The sequence below is a fragment of the Sarcophilus harrisii genome, chromosome 1, assembly GCF_902635505.1.
Source record: "Sarcophilus harrisii chromosome 1, mSarHar1.11, whole genome shotgun sequence".
In the NCBI taxonomy this organism is placed as follows: Eukaryota; Metazoa; Chordata; class Mammalia; order Dasyuromorphia; family Dasyuridae; genus Sarcophilus; species Sarcophilus harrisii.
This window is the reverse complement of record NC_045426.1, coordinates 19,252,582-19,270,734: the sequence shown is the minus strand read 5'-3', so window position 1 is coordinate 19,270,734 and position 18,153 is coordinate 19,252,582. Positions and strand designations below refer to the sequence as shown.

The following is an 18,153-nucleotide window of genomic DNA, read 5'->3' as shown; positions in this document are numbered from 1 at the left end:
CCACGTACCCAGCTCAGCACCAGGCGCTCCTTTGGCTGGTTCTTGATCTTCATTAGGAAATACCTCTTCCGGATCCTCCAACCTGGCTCAAGAGCAGAGCAATCATTAATAAGGAGCTTTTTCCAAGAGAAAAAAGCAGACACATGATCAAAACAATAACAATCCAGTATTTTTTTGGTACAAATTAATGCTGATTTTATTTCCTTATTAATTTTTGTTTTGAAGAGAAGACCTTCAGTCTTAGAGCGATTTCTCCATCTCAGTGTGGTTCCAGAGGCTCTGTGAAGGTCAAAGAACAAAGAGCTCTGGCTGGAGGCCTTCTGGGAGTGTGCCCTCGACTGGCAGTCCCACTGGAGAGCAGGGCTAGGGCAGAGCCTTGGATTTGTGAGATGTGAACTAAGGATTTTTAAATTGGATTTTTCTTGTGCAGCAAGATATCTGTATGGATATGTCTACATATATTGTGTTTAACATATACTTTAGTATATTTAACATATGTGGGACTACCTGCCATCTACGGGAGGAGTTGGGGGGAAGGAGGGGAAAAGATGGAAGAGAAGGCTTTGAAAGGGTCAGTGCTGAAAAATTACCTATGCACCTGTTCTGTCAATAAAAAGTTTTAATAAATTTTTTTAATTGGATATTTGAAGGTGACTGGATATATTTTGATTCATTAAAATTATGAGAATATTATTCAAATATAAGGCAACTGGCTCCCTTTATATTCCTGTGGATTTTATCTGGTGCCCTTATTAGCAGCACTACTCCGAGAAGAGGCTTGAGGAAGCTGCTCAAGGAAGCTGCCCGCCCCAGTGCTTCTCACCTATGTCTTTCAATGGCTCCACCACCTCCCACTTTGGCTCGGATCGAAAGAACATCGAAACCTGCTGCAAGGCAATTTCTGCAAAGAGATCGTAAAGGCCATTAGGGAAACGGGTCCCGCAACACAAACGCGGGTCTTCTCGCATTCATTTTCATTTTAAGCTCGCAGGGTCTCTTCCCATTCAAAGACCCCCATCAGTAAACAGGAGAATGCAAGTGTCCCTATCACTGTCCCTACGCTGAGAAGGGGAAACTGAGGCTCACGTGTGCCGGGTCATACACGGGAACTGGGCAAGACAGAACGCAAGCCCCTCCCCAGACTCCTCCCACAACAGCCCGCTGCCTCTTGCCTGGGCCAGAGGAACCCCGCCTACAAATGAGACTCTGGCACTGCTAGTATGGAGTTTAAGGTCTTCCAGCAATGAAATGCAAGAAGAGCTGGCCTGGGCGACATGGGAAACAGGCCTATTATACAGGCAGAGGATTCACACAGTAGGGAGGGGAATCAGGGAAGGCTTCACAGAGGAGGCAGCGTCTGAACTGAGCCTTGAAGGAAGAGATAAGGACATTCCAGGATGTGAGGGAGAGATGGCTTAGGGGAATCCAGGGAGGTTTGTGAGGAGGTTCACAAAGGACTGTGACAGGCCTTGTCCTACAGGGGGCCGTAGATGCCAGGGTGGAAGTTTGCTCCTACATGCAGCGGGCACTGTTCAGCGGGACAGTGATGTGGTTGTTCCTGGGCTGGAGGAGCCGACTTGGGCAGTGGTGGTGGAGAATGGGAGAGAAGGCCCTTGAGCTACAAGCCCTACGGAAAAGGGCACTGCCAGCCCCCGAGGGCATCACCTCCTCTCTAAAACGTTCCACAGCTATCTCTCCACAAGCCCCTCACCAGCTGCCCCAATGGAAGCCCGACTCCCAGGCCTGGAGCGGGCTCCCCTAGCCAGAACCAGGATGCCCAACTCCCAGCTACATGCACAAGAGGCCCACCTCGGTTCCGGGGGACCCACGGCTTTTGGTGCCACAGAAGGGGTCACTGAAAACCCCGCAGCCTCAAAAAGAGGGGAAGGAGAGGTGGGAGGAAGTCCTCAAAACGGCTGCCTCCTGGCTGCTTCTGGTGGAGCCTTCCCCCCTTCCCCAGAACAAGGAGAAGAAACTGCCGCACCTTTGTATTCTGGGGGAATAAAACAAGTTCAGTTCCCCCCATCATCCATTCCAGGGTAGAATGACAGTGGAAAGAGCCACGGCTCCAGAGTTCAAATTCCGCTGCCGCTGACTCCTGGCCGGATGACCTTGGCAAGTCTCTCCCTGCCTGGCTCCAACTCCTTTTCTTGCACCAATGAGGGCTGGCCTGGGAGGATCGGGGACTTTCCGGCTCCAGCTGGAGGTTCTGTTGGCTGGAACCTTTCAAATTCGCTATGGAATTTTCCCTCTCAGAATCAGCAAAATTCCAGGGAAAACTTCAAACAGCAGAAATGACCCCCAGATAACGGAGTCGACCTCCCCTCCCCTGGACAAGGAGCAGGACCCCAGCTCGGCGGCACATTCTGGGAGCTCCGGGAGCAGATGGAGCGGGCTGACAAGGGCGCGATCATTGTCCCGGCAGGTGAGGAGATGAATGGGGAGAGAGGTCTCCGGGATCACTTCTGGTCCCATGAATATTTACGCCATTAGTTCTGCCACTCAGAACGACAGTCAGAAACTGCATAAACTTTCACTAGAAACAGCCCCAAACCTTCCGCCCACTCTAATTAATATCGGTGCAAAATGGCTCTGGTATTGCCATACTCGGATTAAATTTAAACCATCTGCTATTTTCAAATAACTGTGAATGTGTGAATGATTCATCTCAATTCAGGGAAGGATTACTCAAGGATCCCTCTGCCAAGGGCCCCCGGGGTGGCTGCGCACGGGCCCCAGAGCACAGCCGGTTACTGACTGAGAACCTCACTCCTGGGCTCCGGCACAACCTCCTGGGCAGGGGAGAGCCGTGGAGCAGGACTTAAGGGGCTGAGCTGGCTGTCCAGATTGTGGCGGTCTTTTAGGGGAGCGTGCAAGTACCCTGCAGCCTTTCTGCCCTCCCCTAGAGCTGGGTTCCCTAAGAGGGGGCCCCATGGGGAGACAAAATCCCCAAATATTTGCCAGGCTGACCATTTCCTGCTGCTGGCTTAACTTCTGCTCTGTGCAATCCAGCGTTATCATCTTCCCCTCCCTCCCCCCATTTCCCAATTCTGATGAAGACGGAAAACAGGAGAAACCTTCTTATCGTTTTCTCCATGGCCGGAACCACAGGGCGAGGAAACCAGCAAGATCAACTTCCCGCCCTCCCCAAAGCCAAAATCCCTGTGGGCGAGAGACAAGTATGTCCCCGGGCACAGGGAGAAGGCAGATGACTTTCCTGGAATCTGAGAAGGTCAGTCCTAGGACTTCTTCACTGAGGAGCTGCACGGGGATGTCCCGGCTGAGGAGACTGGCAAGTGGCAGGGTCCTCCCAGATAAGGGTCACACCCTTTGTGACCTCTCTCTTGCCTCCCTCAGGGGAAGGGGTTGCACTGACAGTTTCTTTGCAGGGCAAACAGTGACAGGAGGCAGGACAAATGTTAGCTGCGTATGACGGTCAGTCTTCCCTCCGAGGGCAGCAGTAAGCCTCCTGTGGACATGGATGCCCAGGGCTTTGCCAACTTTCAAATGTTTCCAGGCATCCTCCACCTTTCTTCTGAGACGGCTCAGAGTCTCCCAGAAAAGGCTGGGTGCAGAAGGGCTCCCTCCCAGGGGGCCGGGGAGGGCCGAACCCCCCACTGATGGCGGAGGGGACAAGGGGGGCTGACTCCCCGGCAGCTGAACTGGATTCACAAAGACTCTTGTTCTCAGACAGCGTTGCCCACATGGCGGCTTCCGGCCCCTGGAGGAGTCGGCGGGGTGGTCAGCGGCCCTTCTCCTTCCCCTGGGCCCTGAGGTCCTGCCTCTGCTGGGGGAGAGGAGGCCTCGAGGCAATGAAGGAGAGCAGGTGCGCAGTGGGATGTCTGTGATGGGTAAAGGCCGCCCAACTTCCCTAACCCCAGTCTCAGACCCGAACCGAGCGCTGCGTCTCCTGCAGGGCCCCCAACCAACCGGAGCCACTCCTTCCGGCCTCGGGTGCCTGGCTCTCCCATGGGGCCCTGAGGACGGGCTCCCTCCTGTCAGGTCACACAGGCAATGGGAGAGCCGAACGTCTCTTCTACCGGTCAGAACGTGTCCTGATGGGGCCGTTAGGAAACCCCAGGATGGAGCTGCCGCTCTGCAGGCGGTCTCCTCGGCTGTGCTAAGTGGGGGAAGGGAATCAACACTTATCATGCACTTCCTATGTGCCAGGCACGGCGCGGAGCTCTCTGTCCAGACACTGCCTCCTCTGAGCCTCACAACCCTCTTGGGAGGAAGGCGCCATCATGATCCCCACTTTAGAGCTGAGGAAACCGAGGCAGACCAGGGGGAGTGACCCGTTGGGAGCACAAGTGCTCGGGGCCAGATCCGAGCTCAGGTTCTGCAGCCAGAGCCCCATCTGCTGAGCCCCAGCCACTGATGAAGAGAAGCCCCCCAGAGCTGCAGACTTGGCTCACGTGGTTTCCACACTGACTTTGCTCCTTTTCTAAATGCCATTTTATTTGGCCCCATCCAGGACTAGGAGGCAGGCACACTGTGTGGCTTCTCCCTGAGCCCCCAATAATACAGCGACGGACCACGTGCCGCCCGTGAAACAGGAACAAACCCCAGTCCTCTGTCGTGCAGGAATAATGTCCAAGGATCCATTACTTATTGAACTCCTGACGCAGCTCGTCAAAGCCCATCTTTACCACAGAACTGACATAAGCAGATCGACCCATCCTGTTTTGAATTCCGGGTCAGTGGGACACACCCCTTTGCTGATCACAAGGCAGAGGAATCAGGGACACCGGGACGGAAGCCGGCAGCCTCTGCTCTCCCAGGGCCTGGGAGCTACCGGAGACAGAAGTTTCCCTATGGCAGGCCGGGGGACTTGGGCCAAACTGGGCCGGAGGCCACTTGTGGAGGGCCCTCGGTGCCCCACGGGCGAGGGTGGGTCAGGCCAGGAGGAGAGAATGCCCAGGGGATGCTCCCTTTATCAATTGCTCTCTAGGATCTCATCTTGGGGATCCCTCCAAGACTCCCACGCTCAGGAAGCTTTCAAAACTTGCTGGCTGACACCTGGCTGTTTAACCAGGGCCTCTGCTCCAGGCAGGACATGAAAAAGGACTGCTCCCTGAGGCTGGTGTTTGATACAGATGATCTCAGCGAGGAGACGAGGGCAGGGCAGAAAGGGGGAACCAAGGGCTTCCTGTGGCCTTTTCCCAAGTTTTCCTAGGGACGGCCATATTCTGAAATGCAAGTCTGCGAGGCTAGCGCAAAGCTAGCCATATGTGTTTCAATCAGCTGCCATTCTGAATTATTCACAGCTCTGCTGTGATTGGATGTAACAAAAGACATAACAGAGGCCACAAAGGAGACCATAGCATTTAAGAAGCCTTGGTCCTGACGTCCTGCTTAGAGGCCCCAACATGGCCTAAAAGTGATCCTGACACACCTTGAAGGATCTGTCCCCAGAACAATGGATTCTGGGGGTCCCACCAACCCACGAGGCCGTCCACATTACGGCACGCAGGAGCAATCTGACGTACGCACCCGATATTAAATCAACGGATCATAACTGGCCCTGAGGTAAGCAGCAACGTTCCAGAGCACACAGACCAAAGTCAAGGCCAGGAGGCAGCAGCGTTTCCAGAAATCAATTTTCCCTTTCTGGATCGGGAGTGCTGAGTCAGAAGGAAGGAAATCCTACTCCCCTAAGTGCTCAGCCCACCCCCTTCTGAAAAGCAACCCTCCTTCAATGAAATAAACATTGAATAATTGAAAAGTCCCATGCTCTTTCCCCTCAGACACCTTCTCTCTCTCCTTCTCTCTCTTTCTATATATAAAAGTGTCTCCTCTGTGACTGTCACGTAAAGGTTGTGGCTGGTTTCACTTACCGGTATAATTTGCAGAATAGTTGTTGGGGTCTAAGAATTTCTTAACCAGTTCACAGTTGGACAGGATGTGATTTGTGGTGATGACATTGAGATAGTTCTGGAGGCCCTTCTGTCTTTCAGCTATGAACTCCCGATCCATGTTGCCAATCAACTTTTTGGGAGGAAGAGGTAGGCTTAGACCTGAAATCTTGAAAAAAACCAAAATAATCAATACCTCTCCGGCCTTTTCCACGAACAAGACCAAGTAACCGACTCGGTGCCTTAACATTGCCAAGCTCCTTCCTTCCATGGGAGAGAGACTAAGCTTCGTGGTTGGTCTCAGATGAACTGTAGGTGCCCCTGCAATAACCGTGTGCTCCGGAAATTTTTAAGTTTAAAGTTAGGATCGTGGAGATTTTACCTCCTTTTGTAAAGTGCTCTGAAAACCTGTGAAGTGCTATATAAAGACTGGTCATTATTATTGATACAATAGTCACCTCTTTTGACCTATTATTGGGAAAATCCCTAAGAATTGTATATATATATATATATATATTTTAAATAGAGCTATCTAATTCAAAGTTATGGGTGACGGCACTCTCTGTAATTGCAACCACAAAATCCCAATATCCAGAATACAGTAAAAATATCTAACATTAAGGAACAACAGAATAAGCTGAGGCACACTGAGGTAATAGAATGTGAAAAATAGAAATAGAAGAGCACCAATAACTCAATTTAAAATTTTATTTTATTTTTTTCAATGAACAAAAAAAATCTACCTTGTTTCCCTTCTACCCTGCTCTACCTCCTAAAAATCACTGAAATAGAAAAAAGAACAAACCCTTATAGTCAAGTAAAACAAGCCTCTGCCCTCAGCACTTGGCAGTCTTTGCCCCGAGTCCTTCCCCTCTCTCTCAGGAGGTAGGGAGCCTGCTCTGCAATCATGGCCCATTGCTGCATCCAACACAAGCCCCGAGTCTTTATTTTTCCAGTACAGCTGTTGTTCTAAGTAATGGTTCTCCTGCTTCTGCTCACTTCAGTTCATACAAGTCTTCCCAAGTTTGTTGGTTGGTTGTTTGTTTTTAAGGAAACAGAAGGAAAATAAATTGTACAGAAGGGGACACAAAGGCAGCACATTAAGCTCAATGAGAGTGGTGGGTGGTCACTTGGTAGCTGTCCTTTGTCCTTAAAAAGAGCCCAAGCAACATGGCTGCATTGGAGTTAAGGCCAGTGTGTCTGGCTGCAGCTGACCAGACCAAGCCAAGGCCTGCAGGACCTTCCGCAGCTCAGACACACAGTGTCCAGACTCACAAACATACACTCTTACACACACGTACATATACACTGTCCCAAAAGTCTTAATCACTGTAACAGAAGTTCAAAGTTTTTCATACAATTTTCTTCCCCAATTTTGCATCTTGAAACATTTGATTTATAATATAAAATATATCAAATATATTTTATAAATATATAATAAATATAAATATATAAAATATATTAAAAAAATAAATGTGGGGGCAGCTAGGTGGCACAGTGGGTAGAGCACGGCTCTGAAATCACGAGGACCAGAATTCAAATGTGACCTTAGACACTAAACACTTCCTAGCTGTGTGACCCTGGGAAAATCATTCAACCCTAGCTGCCCCAGCAAGATAGATAGATAGATAGATGACAGATAGATGTGAAAGGACTTCTGAGAGAAGTGAAAAGAACAGCCAGAGAAGCCGTCCAACCCAGACTATCAACATGCCAAAGGTTTCTACCCCCCAAATGCCCAGAGATGGACAAAGAAACCCGGACACAAGAGGAGTAAGTGAACACCATTAGGTTTTTTATGCTTAAACTAGCTACAAATATAAGTTTAATTGGTTTTTATCACTGCTTAGAGTTCACAAGGTACTGCTTTGCTTTTTTGAAAAAAAAAATCTTCCCTAAAAGGGAATCCTACAGCTCCCAGCTCCCCCCAAGCCTGTCTCTCCTATTTTGGCTGATCTCAAATCTTCACAGTTTTTGAAGCTTACAGAAGAACGAGCCAGGAAAGCAGTTCAGTGAGAAGCGTCCCTTTCAGAGAGTAGCACGGTTCCCTCCTGCCTCCTTCTAGGAAGGTGGTCAGTCTAAAACAAGGCGCTGGCCAGGCAGGGGCCGCCTCCCCAGCACAGGAGGGTCTAGGACAGCGGAAGGCAGTGGGGGGCCATGCAGACACGTCCAGGTCACTCGGGCGCAGGCAGGTCTCCGCCATGACATCAGCCACAGCCGCCAGCTCCCCACCTTCTGTTTGCACAACTCGGTTATTTAAACAGCGCCAGAACAGATGGGGGCCCGTGGCTGGCGTGTCTCCTTCCACGGAGCAGTCTCTTGCTAAGCAGGCTGGCTTCACTCTGGGCCCTTTCTGTCACACACAAAAGTGGGCTTCTCTCAGGGGGTCTTTCTCAACCCCCCGCCCTTGCTTCCCTGCACCTGTGGGGTGCCAGGCCCTGTGCCAAGTGCTGGGGATACAGGGAAGAAAAAGGAAGGCAGCTCCTGCCCTTGGGGAGCCTGTGACCCACCCAAAGGAAGCTGCAGAGGGCAGGGGGCAGCAGAAGGTGCCCAGCGGGAGGGCAGGGGGACCAGGGCGGCTGGGAGACCCAGCAGAGCAGCTGGTGGTAGTGAAGCCACAGCCAGACCCAAGGTCTACCCTCAGTGGGCCCCCAAATTCTGTCCACCCTCAGTGAACCCCCAAACCCTGGGCCTTCTGGTTCTTTCCATGCTGCTCTTGACTTCTTGGCAAACCAGCCCCCCCACACTGGGCCACCCTCAGCTGGGAGTCTCTTACGTGTCCAGGCCCCGCCAGGCCCGGGTCCCCCCCACCAGCCCTTCCACAAGGGCACTCCTGAGTCAAGCTGACCGGGTCCATTATAGCCTCAACTGGTGCCCCACCCCAGCCTTTGGACCCCATGCTCCAGGACCCCAGCCTCCATCATGGCGCCCCACTTCCCTGTGCCGGGCACTTTCCCTGGCTCTCCCCACCCCCACCCATAGCTGGAATCCGCTCCCTCCCCACCGCCCTCCCCCTCCTGCTGATCCTTTTCCCTCGATGTTCTCTGTGACTTGTTCACAGGAGCTCTGGGCGTGGGCCCCCCACTGCCCTGGGGGCTCCCCCTTTCTCTCTACCCCGGCGCTTGGCCCACGGCCCAGCCTCTAGCGCCTGCTGACTGACGAACCCGAGTCCGAGCCCTTCTGACCGAGGAACTCCCCGCTCCGGGGGCTCACCGGCCGCTTTCTGCGATGTTCGAGGCTGGGGCACAGAGGGCAAGGTCAAAGGGGGAATTTTATTTGAAGATGCAGGTGGAGGGGGGAGGGGCAGCATGAGGAGACTGTGGATGGTGAGAGTGATAAAAACAGAGAAATAAAGAAGAAAAGGAAGAAGGGAAAGAGTCAATGAAGCCTACAAAATAAAAGTCCAACCGAGAATGCAGCTAAGCAAGCAGAGAGGAGCAGGGCCGTAACTTTCAGACACCCGTAAAAGCTCCCAACTCGAGCTCCCGCTCTCACGCGGGTTCCTCTTTTCAGAGTTTGTGCTCACTGAACGTTGGCCGATTTAAGTCACAACAAGAAAGAGAAGGCGGCACCTGCTCTGGGAGCTCGAGACGGGGCAGGGTGGGAAGAGCCGCATTTCTCGGAGGGTCTCGCTGCTTCTGGCTTGGGGGGCTCCGGGTTTTCCCCTTTTCACCCAAGGAGAGCTCGCCAATCTTGGCAGATGCCGGGCTGCAATGCGTTGGACTGTTAGCGGGAACTGCAGCTGATCTCTGGGGGTCACGATGGCGGGATGTCCTGGCCCCCCTCTAGCAGCTCCCCTCCAGCTCGCCCTTTACAATAAAAAGAAAAAAGTGGGGAGGAGACCAGGCGCCCTCATGACTGGGGGGATGGGGTGGGGGAGGGTCCTGGAGAGCTTCCTCCACCGCGTGCACATCAGGAACAACGTGTGAGGTCACACAGCTAGATCCGGCCTCGTCTACCCCCACACCTGACAGATGAGGAAGCTGAGGTGCAGAGAGGTTAAGGGTCACTCAGCCAGAAAGTGCCGGTGTCGGGATTTGAACTCGAGGCTTCTTGTTTCTATGGGGCGCATCACAACGCCTCCCACAGAAGCAACAGCATATCCACAAAACTGCACTTTGGCCTCCTCCCGGGCCAGGCGGTTCTTTTCTTAGGTCAGAATCAGGAGACGTCTCCACTCCTTGGACCCCGCTCCCAGCTTCTCGAAGCTCGTCCGAGGCAGAGCACAAGGCTTAGGACCCCAGGACGAAATGGAAAAAAAGCTGGTTTTGCTGGCAGAGACCCCGCGGCTCCTCCTGAGCCAGCTTCCACAATCCCAAAAACAGCCAGCGCTTCTCTTTGGGGACTTTCTCCAGCCACTTCCCTTTTTGACACTCTTTTGATAGGAAAGCCCCGGGATTCCCTGGGGACTCGCTCTCTACCCCTGCCCAGGACAGTACAGGAGAGGGAACCCCACGGCGCCGGGAGGGCAGCCCCACCGCCCCTTTGCATCCAGCCTTCTCGGGCCCCTCCTCTGGGGCTCCCCCATAAGGCCGGGGCTTTCTCACCTTTGGCCACTTCCAGAAAAACCAGAGGCTCCTGCAAAATGACTCACCAACCGCCCTCAGCCAGATCCTTCCTCATCCCCCAGACCCCGGCCCTCATTTCTTCCCAGGTTTCTCTGAACGAGCGGCTTGGCTCTTTGGCCCACACTGACCAAGGGCAGCAACACTTTGAGGAGAGCATGGCCCTAGACCTAGAGCGGGAAGGAAGCTCAGGGCCACATAGCCGCATTTTACAGGGAGGGAAACTGAGGCACAGAGAGGTCATCATGACTCACCTAAGATAGGCAGGAAACGGCAGGGCCGGGAGCCAACTCCACTGGCTGGCAGCATTTCTGGCAACCCTCCCCGGCCCCCCAAGGCGACTCTCCCGGCCATCTGCCATTCAAGGAAGGCCGAGCGATCCGAGCCACGGAGCCTTCAGCCAGACGGGGCCTTTCTTGTCCCGGCTCCACATTCCTCTTCACTGGGAGACATCGACCCACAATCCTGATCCCAAAGGGGGGAAGCCTCCATTTCATCCTCACCAAGAGGGCCGCGCTATGACTTCTTTCCACACATCCACCAAAGAAAGGGGGTGAGCAGGAGGTTCCTGAGAAATGGCACCCCCTTCCCGGGGCTTGAGTCCCAGGTCTCCAGCCCAGAGAGCTCACGCGGCTGCCCCACTTCAGAAGAGGAAAGGCCCTAGAGAGGGGATAGTGACCCCCTGGAGGGAGGATGGTGAGCCCCAGCACACACACAGAGCCACATCTTAGTCTTCAATAAATCCTTTGAGCCAGAAGGAAAAGCCTCCAGAAAGGCCTCCCCCCAGCTCTGCCTCTGCGGTGTCAGCTCTGGGGAGTCCTGGGCTTGGGCCCGGCCTGGTGTCTGTGAAGGGCTGGGTTTTGTTTCTCTTTTGTCAGAGCAGCCCGAGAAGGATTAGAAATGGAGGCCACCTCCTTGGGCCTGTTCCTGCCCAGTTGTGATTTCTTCTGTTTGTTTGTTTGGGGAGTCTGGCCCAGGGCAGGCCAACATGCACTTGGGATCCACATGGGCTTCCCTGAGACCCCGTGTTCTGAAGGGAAGGGTGTTCTGGTCCAGGCTTGCAGGGACTACCCCCCGACTTCCAAAGGAAGGACGGACAGTCCACCCGGAGCCTCCTCCCATTTTCTAGGCTAATGTTTGCTTTCATGGCGTCTCACCAATGCCACTGGGCACTCACTGAGCCTTGGGCCCCGCCTGATAAGACCATGAAGCGATCATTTGTCCCCATAGACAAGCACCTACGGGAGGCCCGCAAGAAGGGTCCCGTGGGCCCGCGGAGAGAAGCGGCAGAGCCATGACCGCTCGCAGCCGCCGGATGGAGAACGTCGCCGCCTGCCTGATCCTTGTTGAGACAAAACAGAGTGAAGCTTCAGAGACCCTTCCGCCTTTGTCAACGCTCCACCTCAAGACTTACAGCGAGAAAGGCAAGGAGCGGCTCCCAAAACGGACCAGTCGAGACGCGAAGGATAACGTGTGTCTGTTTCTCATGTCTGGAGAGCTCAGCGGGGTATTTTTAGACACTTAGTACAGTTGGCTCTGGGAGCACAAAACACCAGCCTTCGGCTGCACAAGCCGGCCTCTCTCCCCCTGTCTTGTAAGGATGGTTTAAATATTTGTTTTTGTCTGCTTGGAACACAAGGCCTGGTAGGTAATAGGTGCTTAATAAATGACTGACTGCTCCATCCCCCGACTTTTCCTGGCAGTGACACATGTGGTACTTTCTATAGCTCCAGCTCCCCCTGGAGCAACAGCTCCCCCCAACTCTGCCCACCCTGGGTGGGCCTTCTGCCCCTCCCTCACTTCCCATCCCAAAGTAACAACAAAGCCATCAGCTCCTTTTCTCCCTAAGAATCAAAGGGTTCCATGAGCTACATCAAACCGACTTCCAATGCGAGCCAGGGAATTTTCTGAAATCCAAAACCCTGCAGTCAGGGCCAATATGCCAGCCGAAAACAAGCTAAGATGGCCAAGGGCTCCTCGGGCCAGGCCGAAGCTTGCCAGGAGACCACTGGCCATCGGCAAAGTTGAGCTTATTCTCTTCCTCTGTGCTCCTGGTGCCATGCACACCGTTGTGCACACAGTACGTGTCGGATAAATGTTTGTGGACGGAGTCTCAACCTTGGCTAGAACCATGAGAAGAAAGCCCATGTCTCGGTGCTGTTTCTAGCATTTACTTTCAAAAAAGGAGGAAGAGCTTCTTCTAGAGGGGAAAAGGCTGCCTAAAAGGCCAAAAAGCCAAATATAAACACGTTTGACTAAGTCTACTGGCTTGCCAATGACGTGTTCTGAATTCAAACACCTGACAAAAACAGTTGATTATCACTGAAAGCTGAATTCTGGGTGCTGGACAGCTCTGCCAACAAGGTCTTTGTTTCCAGCACCAGAGGTTGGGTGATTTCTCAATTTTCACCCCACACTCAGAACACTGGTTCTTCCCAACACTGACCCCTCCCCCCGCAGCACAGTCAGTTCTTCCCAACACTTACCTGCAAACTGCTGTTGAGTAAGTCGAAGTCACTGTATCTTCTCACAATCTGCAGGGACAAGACAGGTGTTGAGACTCAGCAGGCCCACAGAAAATGGAGTCTTCACCACTATGTGTGGGGCGACCCCGCAGCCCTCCCTCCCTTTGGCCCAATCCATGGTGGGTCACGGCATCATTCCCCCACCGTTCTGGTCCTCTCGGGAGGAAGAAAAACAAATTACTAGAGGGGCTGAGCCGTGGCCCGATGCCCTGGGGCAGTTTTGAATTCTTCTATTATAGAACTGGAAAGAAACTGTGGCCCAGCTGCTCCGTTTTCCAGAAGAGGAAATCACAGCCCAAGGTCCCATGTCGGTCAAAGAGACCTGAAGGCTGTGTGAGGAAAGGCCCCTGGCCCTGAGGGCTGTGCAATGGGTGAGAAGAAATATGGAAGGACCGTGGTTCATCCAAGCCATGTGAACGTCAAGGCCCTAGGAGATGAGGGTCAGATGAAGGGGGCAGACAGTGTGCTGAAACCTTAGGGGTTCTGAGGAAGCGGCCAGCCCGGGAGGCTACAACAGCTACGCGGCCGCTCGAAGAAGGAGATGGCCAGAGAAACTACAGAGCGGGCAAGGACCGCAGCCCAGCGGGGCATCCAGGATCCTCCCAAGGACGTGGGACGGTTCATTGTGTCCTCCCCGTCTGGACTCCCAGAACCCGGCACCTCGCCCTGCCATGGGAGGGGCCTTGGCCATTGTAGGTGCCCGGCCCATAGCAGGAGTGTTAGGGCACCCGTTGGAGGGCACAGGAATGGGCTGCGCCCGGCACATCTGGGGGGGGCCGGAGCCGGAGCCCAGGGCCTTGCACCTGGAGTGTATCTGAGGGGAGATGGGAAGCAAGCCCAGGGCTGGCAGGGGTGGGGCGTGAGATAAGACCTGGGGAGGAGGTTTGTGACCAGAGAAGGGGAGGGACCCTGGGCACAGACAGGGAAGAAACAGCCTCTGGTGAGGGAGGGGGAAGGGCTCTGAGCAAAACTTTCCCTAACTTTCCTAAGATTAAAAAAACACTTTTACTAAAACCCACAATTGTTGGTTTCTACCCTGCCCCCACAAAGACACTGGAGTCTCTGACCAGAAGAAAGCGTCAGTGCTGCTGGTCTGGCGTGGCCGGGGACTCACTGGCCCTGCTGGGGAGACTGACAGGCCGCAGGCCCGGCAGTGGAGGCCCCTGACCCCAGCTCCTCCTCTCCACTACGCCAGAGTCTCCCAGCTCCCTCTCCGGGCTTATTCTTTGCCTCCTTTCTCTGTCTCTGTGTGTGTGTGTCTGTTTCTCTCTCTCTCTCTCTCTCTCTCTCTCTTAACCTGCCCCACGCTCACCCCCCATCTCTGTCTGTCTCTGTCTCTCAGAGCCCTCAGAACCCATTCCCAATTCAGGCCCAAGGTCCAACTAGAGGCTGCTGGGAACACTGCTGGGAGGCAGCTCCATGGGAATGCTGAGGGAAGGGAGGGAAGCAGCCTTGGAGGAAGAGAGACAGAGCCTCCGTCCCATGGCCTTCGACACAAATGGCTACAGGGGAACGGACTCCTGGATGACTGGGTACGGGGTGCAGATTCCACCCACCTGCCCCTCCTTCCCCCCCTCCAAAAACTGCCCAAGTAACAGCCCCACAGGTCCCCTCCCCCCGCCTCAGGGAAGCGCTACTTATCGAGGCCCAAGAGTCCGAGCCCCCAAATCACAGCCAGGAGGAGGCTCTCTCCCAAGCTGAAACAGGCAGTTATGGGAAAATTACCTGCCAGCTGTTTTCTATGGAAATCCCCCTCTGCACACGGATGATGTACTCCTGAAAAAGAAGCAGGAAAAACTCAATTAAAAAACCACCCCAATAACTGACACACAAAGCCGGAATTGGGGGCAATCGGGACCAGGGAGGAGAGGAACCCTTTTATGGGCAGAGAGACTGTCTACAATGTCAGATACGTATATCTGTCCAATCAAATGAAAAGACTAGAATTAAGAAACAACGGCTGTGGTGGAGTTGTGAACGGATCCAGCCATTCTGGAGAGCAGTTTGGAACTATGCTCAAAAAGTTATCAAACTGTACATATGCTTTGATCCAGCAGTGTTACTACTGGGCTTATATCCCAAAGAGATACTAAAGGAGGGAAAGGGACCTCTATGTGCACGAATGTTTGTAGCAGCCCTTTTTGTAGTGGCCAGAAACTGGAAACTGAATGGATGCCCATCAGTTGGAGAATGGCTGGGTAAATTGTAGTATATGAATGTTATGGAATATTACTGTTCTGTAAGAAATGACCAGCAGGAGGATTTCAGAAAGGCCTGGAGAGACTTACACAAACTGATGCTGAGTGAAACGAGCAGGGCCAGGAGATCATTATATACTTCAACAACAATACTATATGATGACCAGTTCTGATGGACCTGGCCATCCTCAGCAATGAGATCAACCAAATCATTTCCAATGGAGCAGTAATGAACTGAACCAGCTACGCCCAGAGAAAGAACTCTGGGAGATGACTAAAAACCATTACAATGAATTCCCAATCCCTATATTTTTGCCCACCTGCATTTTGGATTTCCTTCACAGGCTAATTGTACAATATTTCAGAGTCCGATTGTTTTTTGTACAGCAAAATAATGGTTTGGTCATGTATACTTATTGTGTATCTGATTTATACTTTAACATATTTAACATGTATTGGTCATCCTGCCATCTGGGGGAGGGGGTGGGGGGAAGGAGGGGAAAAATTGGGACAAAAGATTTGGCAATTGTCAATGCTGTGAAATTACCCATGCATATGACTTGTAAATAAAAAGCTATAAAAAAAAACCCAAAACAATGGCTGTGATATATTAACAGCGCAGGGATTAGGGGAGATTAGCACGAGCTTCTTGCCTATCTCCCCTAGTCCCAGAGGTTCAGTGCTCACCCCCATGGACACGATGCCCAACCTACGCCACCAGCTCCAAGCCCAAGGCCCCACCCCCCGGCCTGACAGCCACCTCCTCCTGGGCGTTGCCAATCCAACCCAATATGTTAAGAATAAAGTCAGTGCCTTTTCCTCTGAAAGTGCCCCCCCCACCCCAACTTCCCCCTTTTCTGTCAGAAGCCACACAAGCGCCACACCCACTCAACACCAAGACCCAAGATCTTTCTTGAAACTTCCCTTTCCCTTGTCCCCTCCCTACCCTCCCCCACCATCTAGTCAGACACCAAGAATACCCCTCGGCGCCCGGCCCCGCACGGATTTGAGGGGCACAGAGGATGTGAGGCAGGAGTCTGGAAGACAGTGTTTCTCCCCTAGCTCCATTCCTGTCTCCTCCTTTTGGCCATTTAAACCGTGAGCAGGGACTTGCTTGGCTGCCCATCTGCTTCTGTGCATGTTCCTTCACCACAAAGCCAGAGCCCGCTTAGAGGCTGCAGAGAGATGTATGATGGGAAAATCAGCAAATTCCCTTCAAGCACGCCTCAAGCTCCCAGGACAACTCAATGACGCAGGGGAAAGGTTTCCAAGACCCCTCCGTTTCCTCATTTCTAACCTCTGATCTCTATGGTCCAGCCTGCATCTAGGACCCTCCCCTCAGGGAGTTCGTTCCTCCCCTACCAGGGTTACCAGGCAGGCACCTGTCACCTGGAGCATGGGAGTGCGTTTTCTTGGCAAATGCCCTGGAGCTCTTTGCTCTCTCCTGGAAGCAGATGGGGAACTGAGGCAGATCAGTGTCTGGGGCCTGATTTGAACTCGGGTTTTCCTAAGGCCAGGGCTGGCCCACAGGAGGGGTCTAAGGGACGGAATGAGGCAATCAAAGTGGGGAACTGGAGAGCACCGCCTGGACATCCCGGCTCTTCCAGCAGGCCTCTGCTTCTGGCCACGACCCTGGGGGGCCCGTACGTCTCTCACGGCACAAAGCAGCAGTGGGGAAGGTCCGGCCCACAGCCATCCACAGCCTGCAAGATCATCTGCCGAGGTCATAAGGGCGATGAGCTGGAAGTGGGGTCCGGTAGCCTCCCGCTGCTAAAGGCTGATCACTTTTATACAGCCACCAATGATGGCCCTGGGCAAAAAGGCCAGGTCCACCCTGACATGAAGGCTGGAGTGTTGCAGTTTTCTTATTAATGATAAGGAGAACAGAGTCTCCTAGAATTGTGGGGGGTGCTCTCGGGCCCAGGGGGTAACCGCCAGCAGGGCTAGAGGGGACCCCAAACGACCATCAGCCTGGAGGGGGCCCCAAAGCCAGGCTGCAGGGCCTGATCTCACACAGAACACGTGGTGCACGCAGGCCCGCCGGCTGTCAGAAAGACGGTGCTTTTCTTGATCTCTGACACAGGAAACAATGTTCCCGTTCACAAGCACTTATGCCTTCCGACTCCCAAGAGTTACAGCCAGGGCCTCCTCCGTGTTACAGAAAGTGGTCGGGCAGCTCCCCCGAGCCCAGGGACACAGACTCCAGCCCAACACCAGACAGATAACCCTGGGCCCGGCTGGGGGAGTGACCAGGCAGAGCCCTCGCTGGGGGCAGGGCAGGCTTGACTCAAGCTACAAAGTAACCCAGGGCCAAGGGCTGGACAAGTGGGGCTGCTCTGCAAAGACAGGCCGGCCATCACTCCCAGGGAGCCCGGGGGAGCCTGTACTCGGTGTGGGCCAGGCTTGGGAGCCCGCAGGACCCCCGAGTCCCACCCCCAACAGCGAGCAGGTCACCTCAGTGTTCAAGAGTTCCAGGCAAGTCCCTTGGGGGCAGGCCTGGCAGAACGGGCCCGATCTGCCTCTGGGAGAGCAGCTCTCTCCCTGGGAGCTCCCTGCCCGCTATAAGTCCCACGTTCTGACCCCAAAATGGGCGCAGCAGACCTGGAAGAATTTCCCAGAGGCCCAAGCAAAGGGAACTCATCCAGTGTCATTTGTAACCAATCAATACATGCTTATTAATCAATAGCTCGATCTAATACCTAAGCAGCACTAAGCAGCACAGTGACTAAGGGCAGTCACTGTGTCAGCCTAATCAGAAACTGGTTAATTAGCCTGTGCCGAAGGAGCATGGGAAAGCAATGGCCCAACCCCCCCTCTACTCCACTATTTGATTCTCTAGCCCCTGGCCCATGCACTACAACCACAAAGCAGCTCACTTCTCATATGCGGCAGTGTCGGGACAGGACGGGGCCCCTGGGGCCCAGTAGGAGTCTCTCTGCACCCACTGAGCTGGGGCGTCAGCAGGAAGGCGGCAGGGTCACTCCCTGAACCACCGGCCCTCAGGAGCCCC

The 18,153-nt window shown here is 53.7% G+C and overlaps 1 protein-coding gene across 11 annotated transcripts in view; it reads right to left on the bottom strand.

Moving 5' to 3' along the window:
- The window catches only part of PXK (PX domain containing serine/threonine kinase like), a 100,419-nt gene that overhangs the window by 56,922 nt on the left and 25,344 nt on the right, over positions 1 to 18,153 (bottom strand). For 10 of the 11 annotated variants that reach the window (XM_031953308.1, XM_031953312.1, XM_031953316.1 and 7 more), the window contains exons 2-6: positions 14,671 to 14,721; positions 12,907 to 12,954; positions 5,838 to 6,024; positions 824 to 901; positions 9 to 82 (exon numbers count right to left, since the gene is read on the bottom strand). In XM_031953308.1, coding sequence (XP_031809168.1) covers positions 9 to 82; positions 824 to 901; positions 5,838 to 6,024; positions 12,907 to 12,954; positions 14,671 to 14,721 — 438 coding nt within the window. Of the gene's footprint in view, positions 1 to 8; positions 83 to 823; positions 902 to 5,837; positions 6,025 to 9,427; positions 9,640 to 12,906; positions 12,955 to 14,670; positions 14,722 to 18,153 lie in introns of those variants that run through there. The other variant, XM_031953362.1, reaches the window with a different exon arrangement.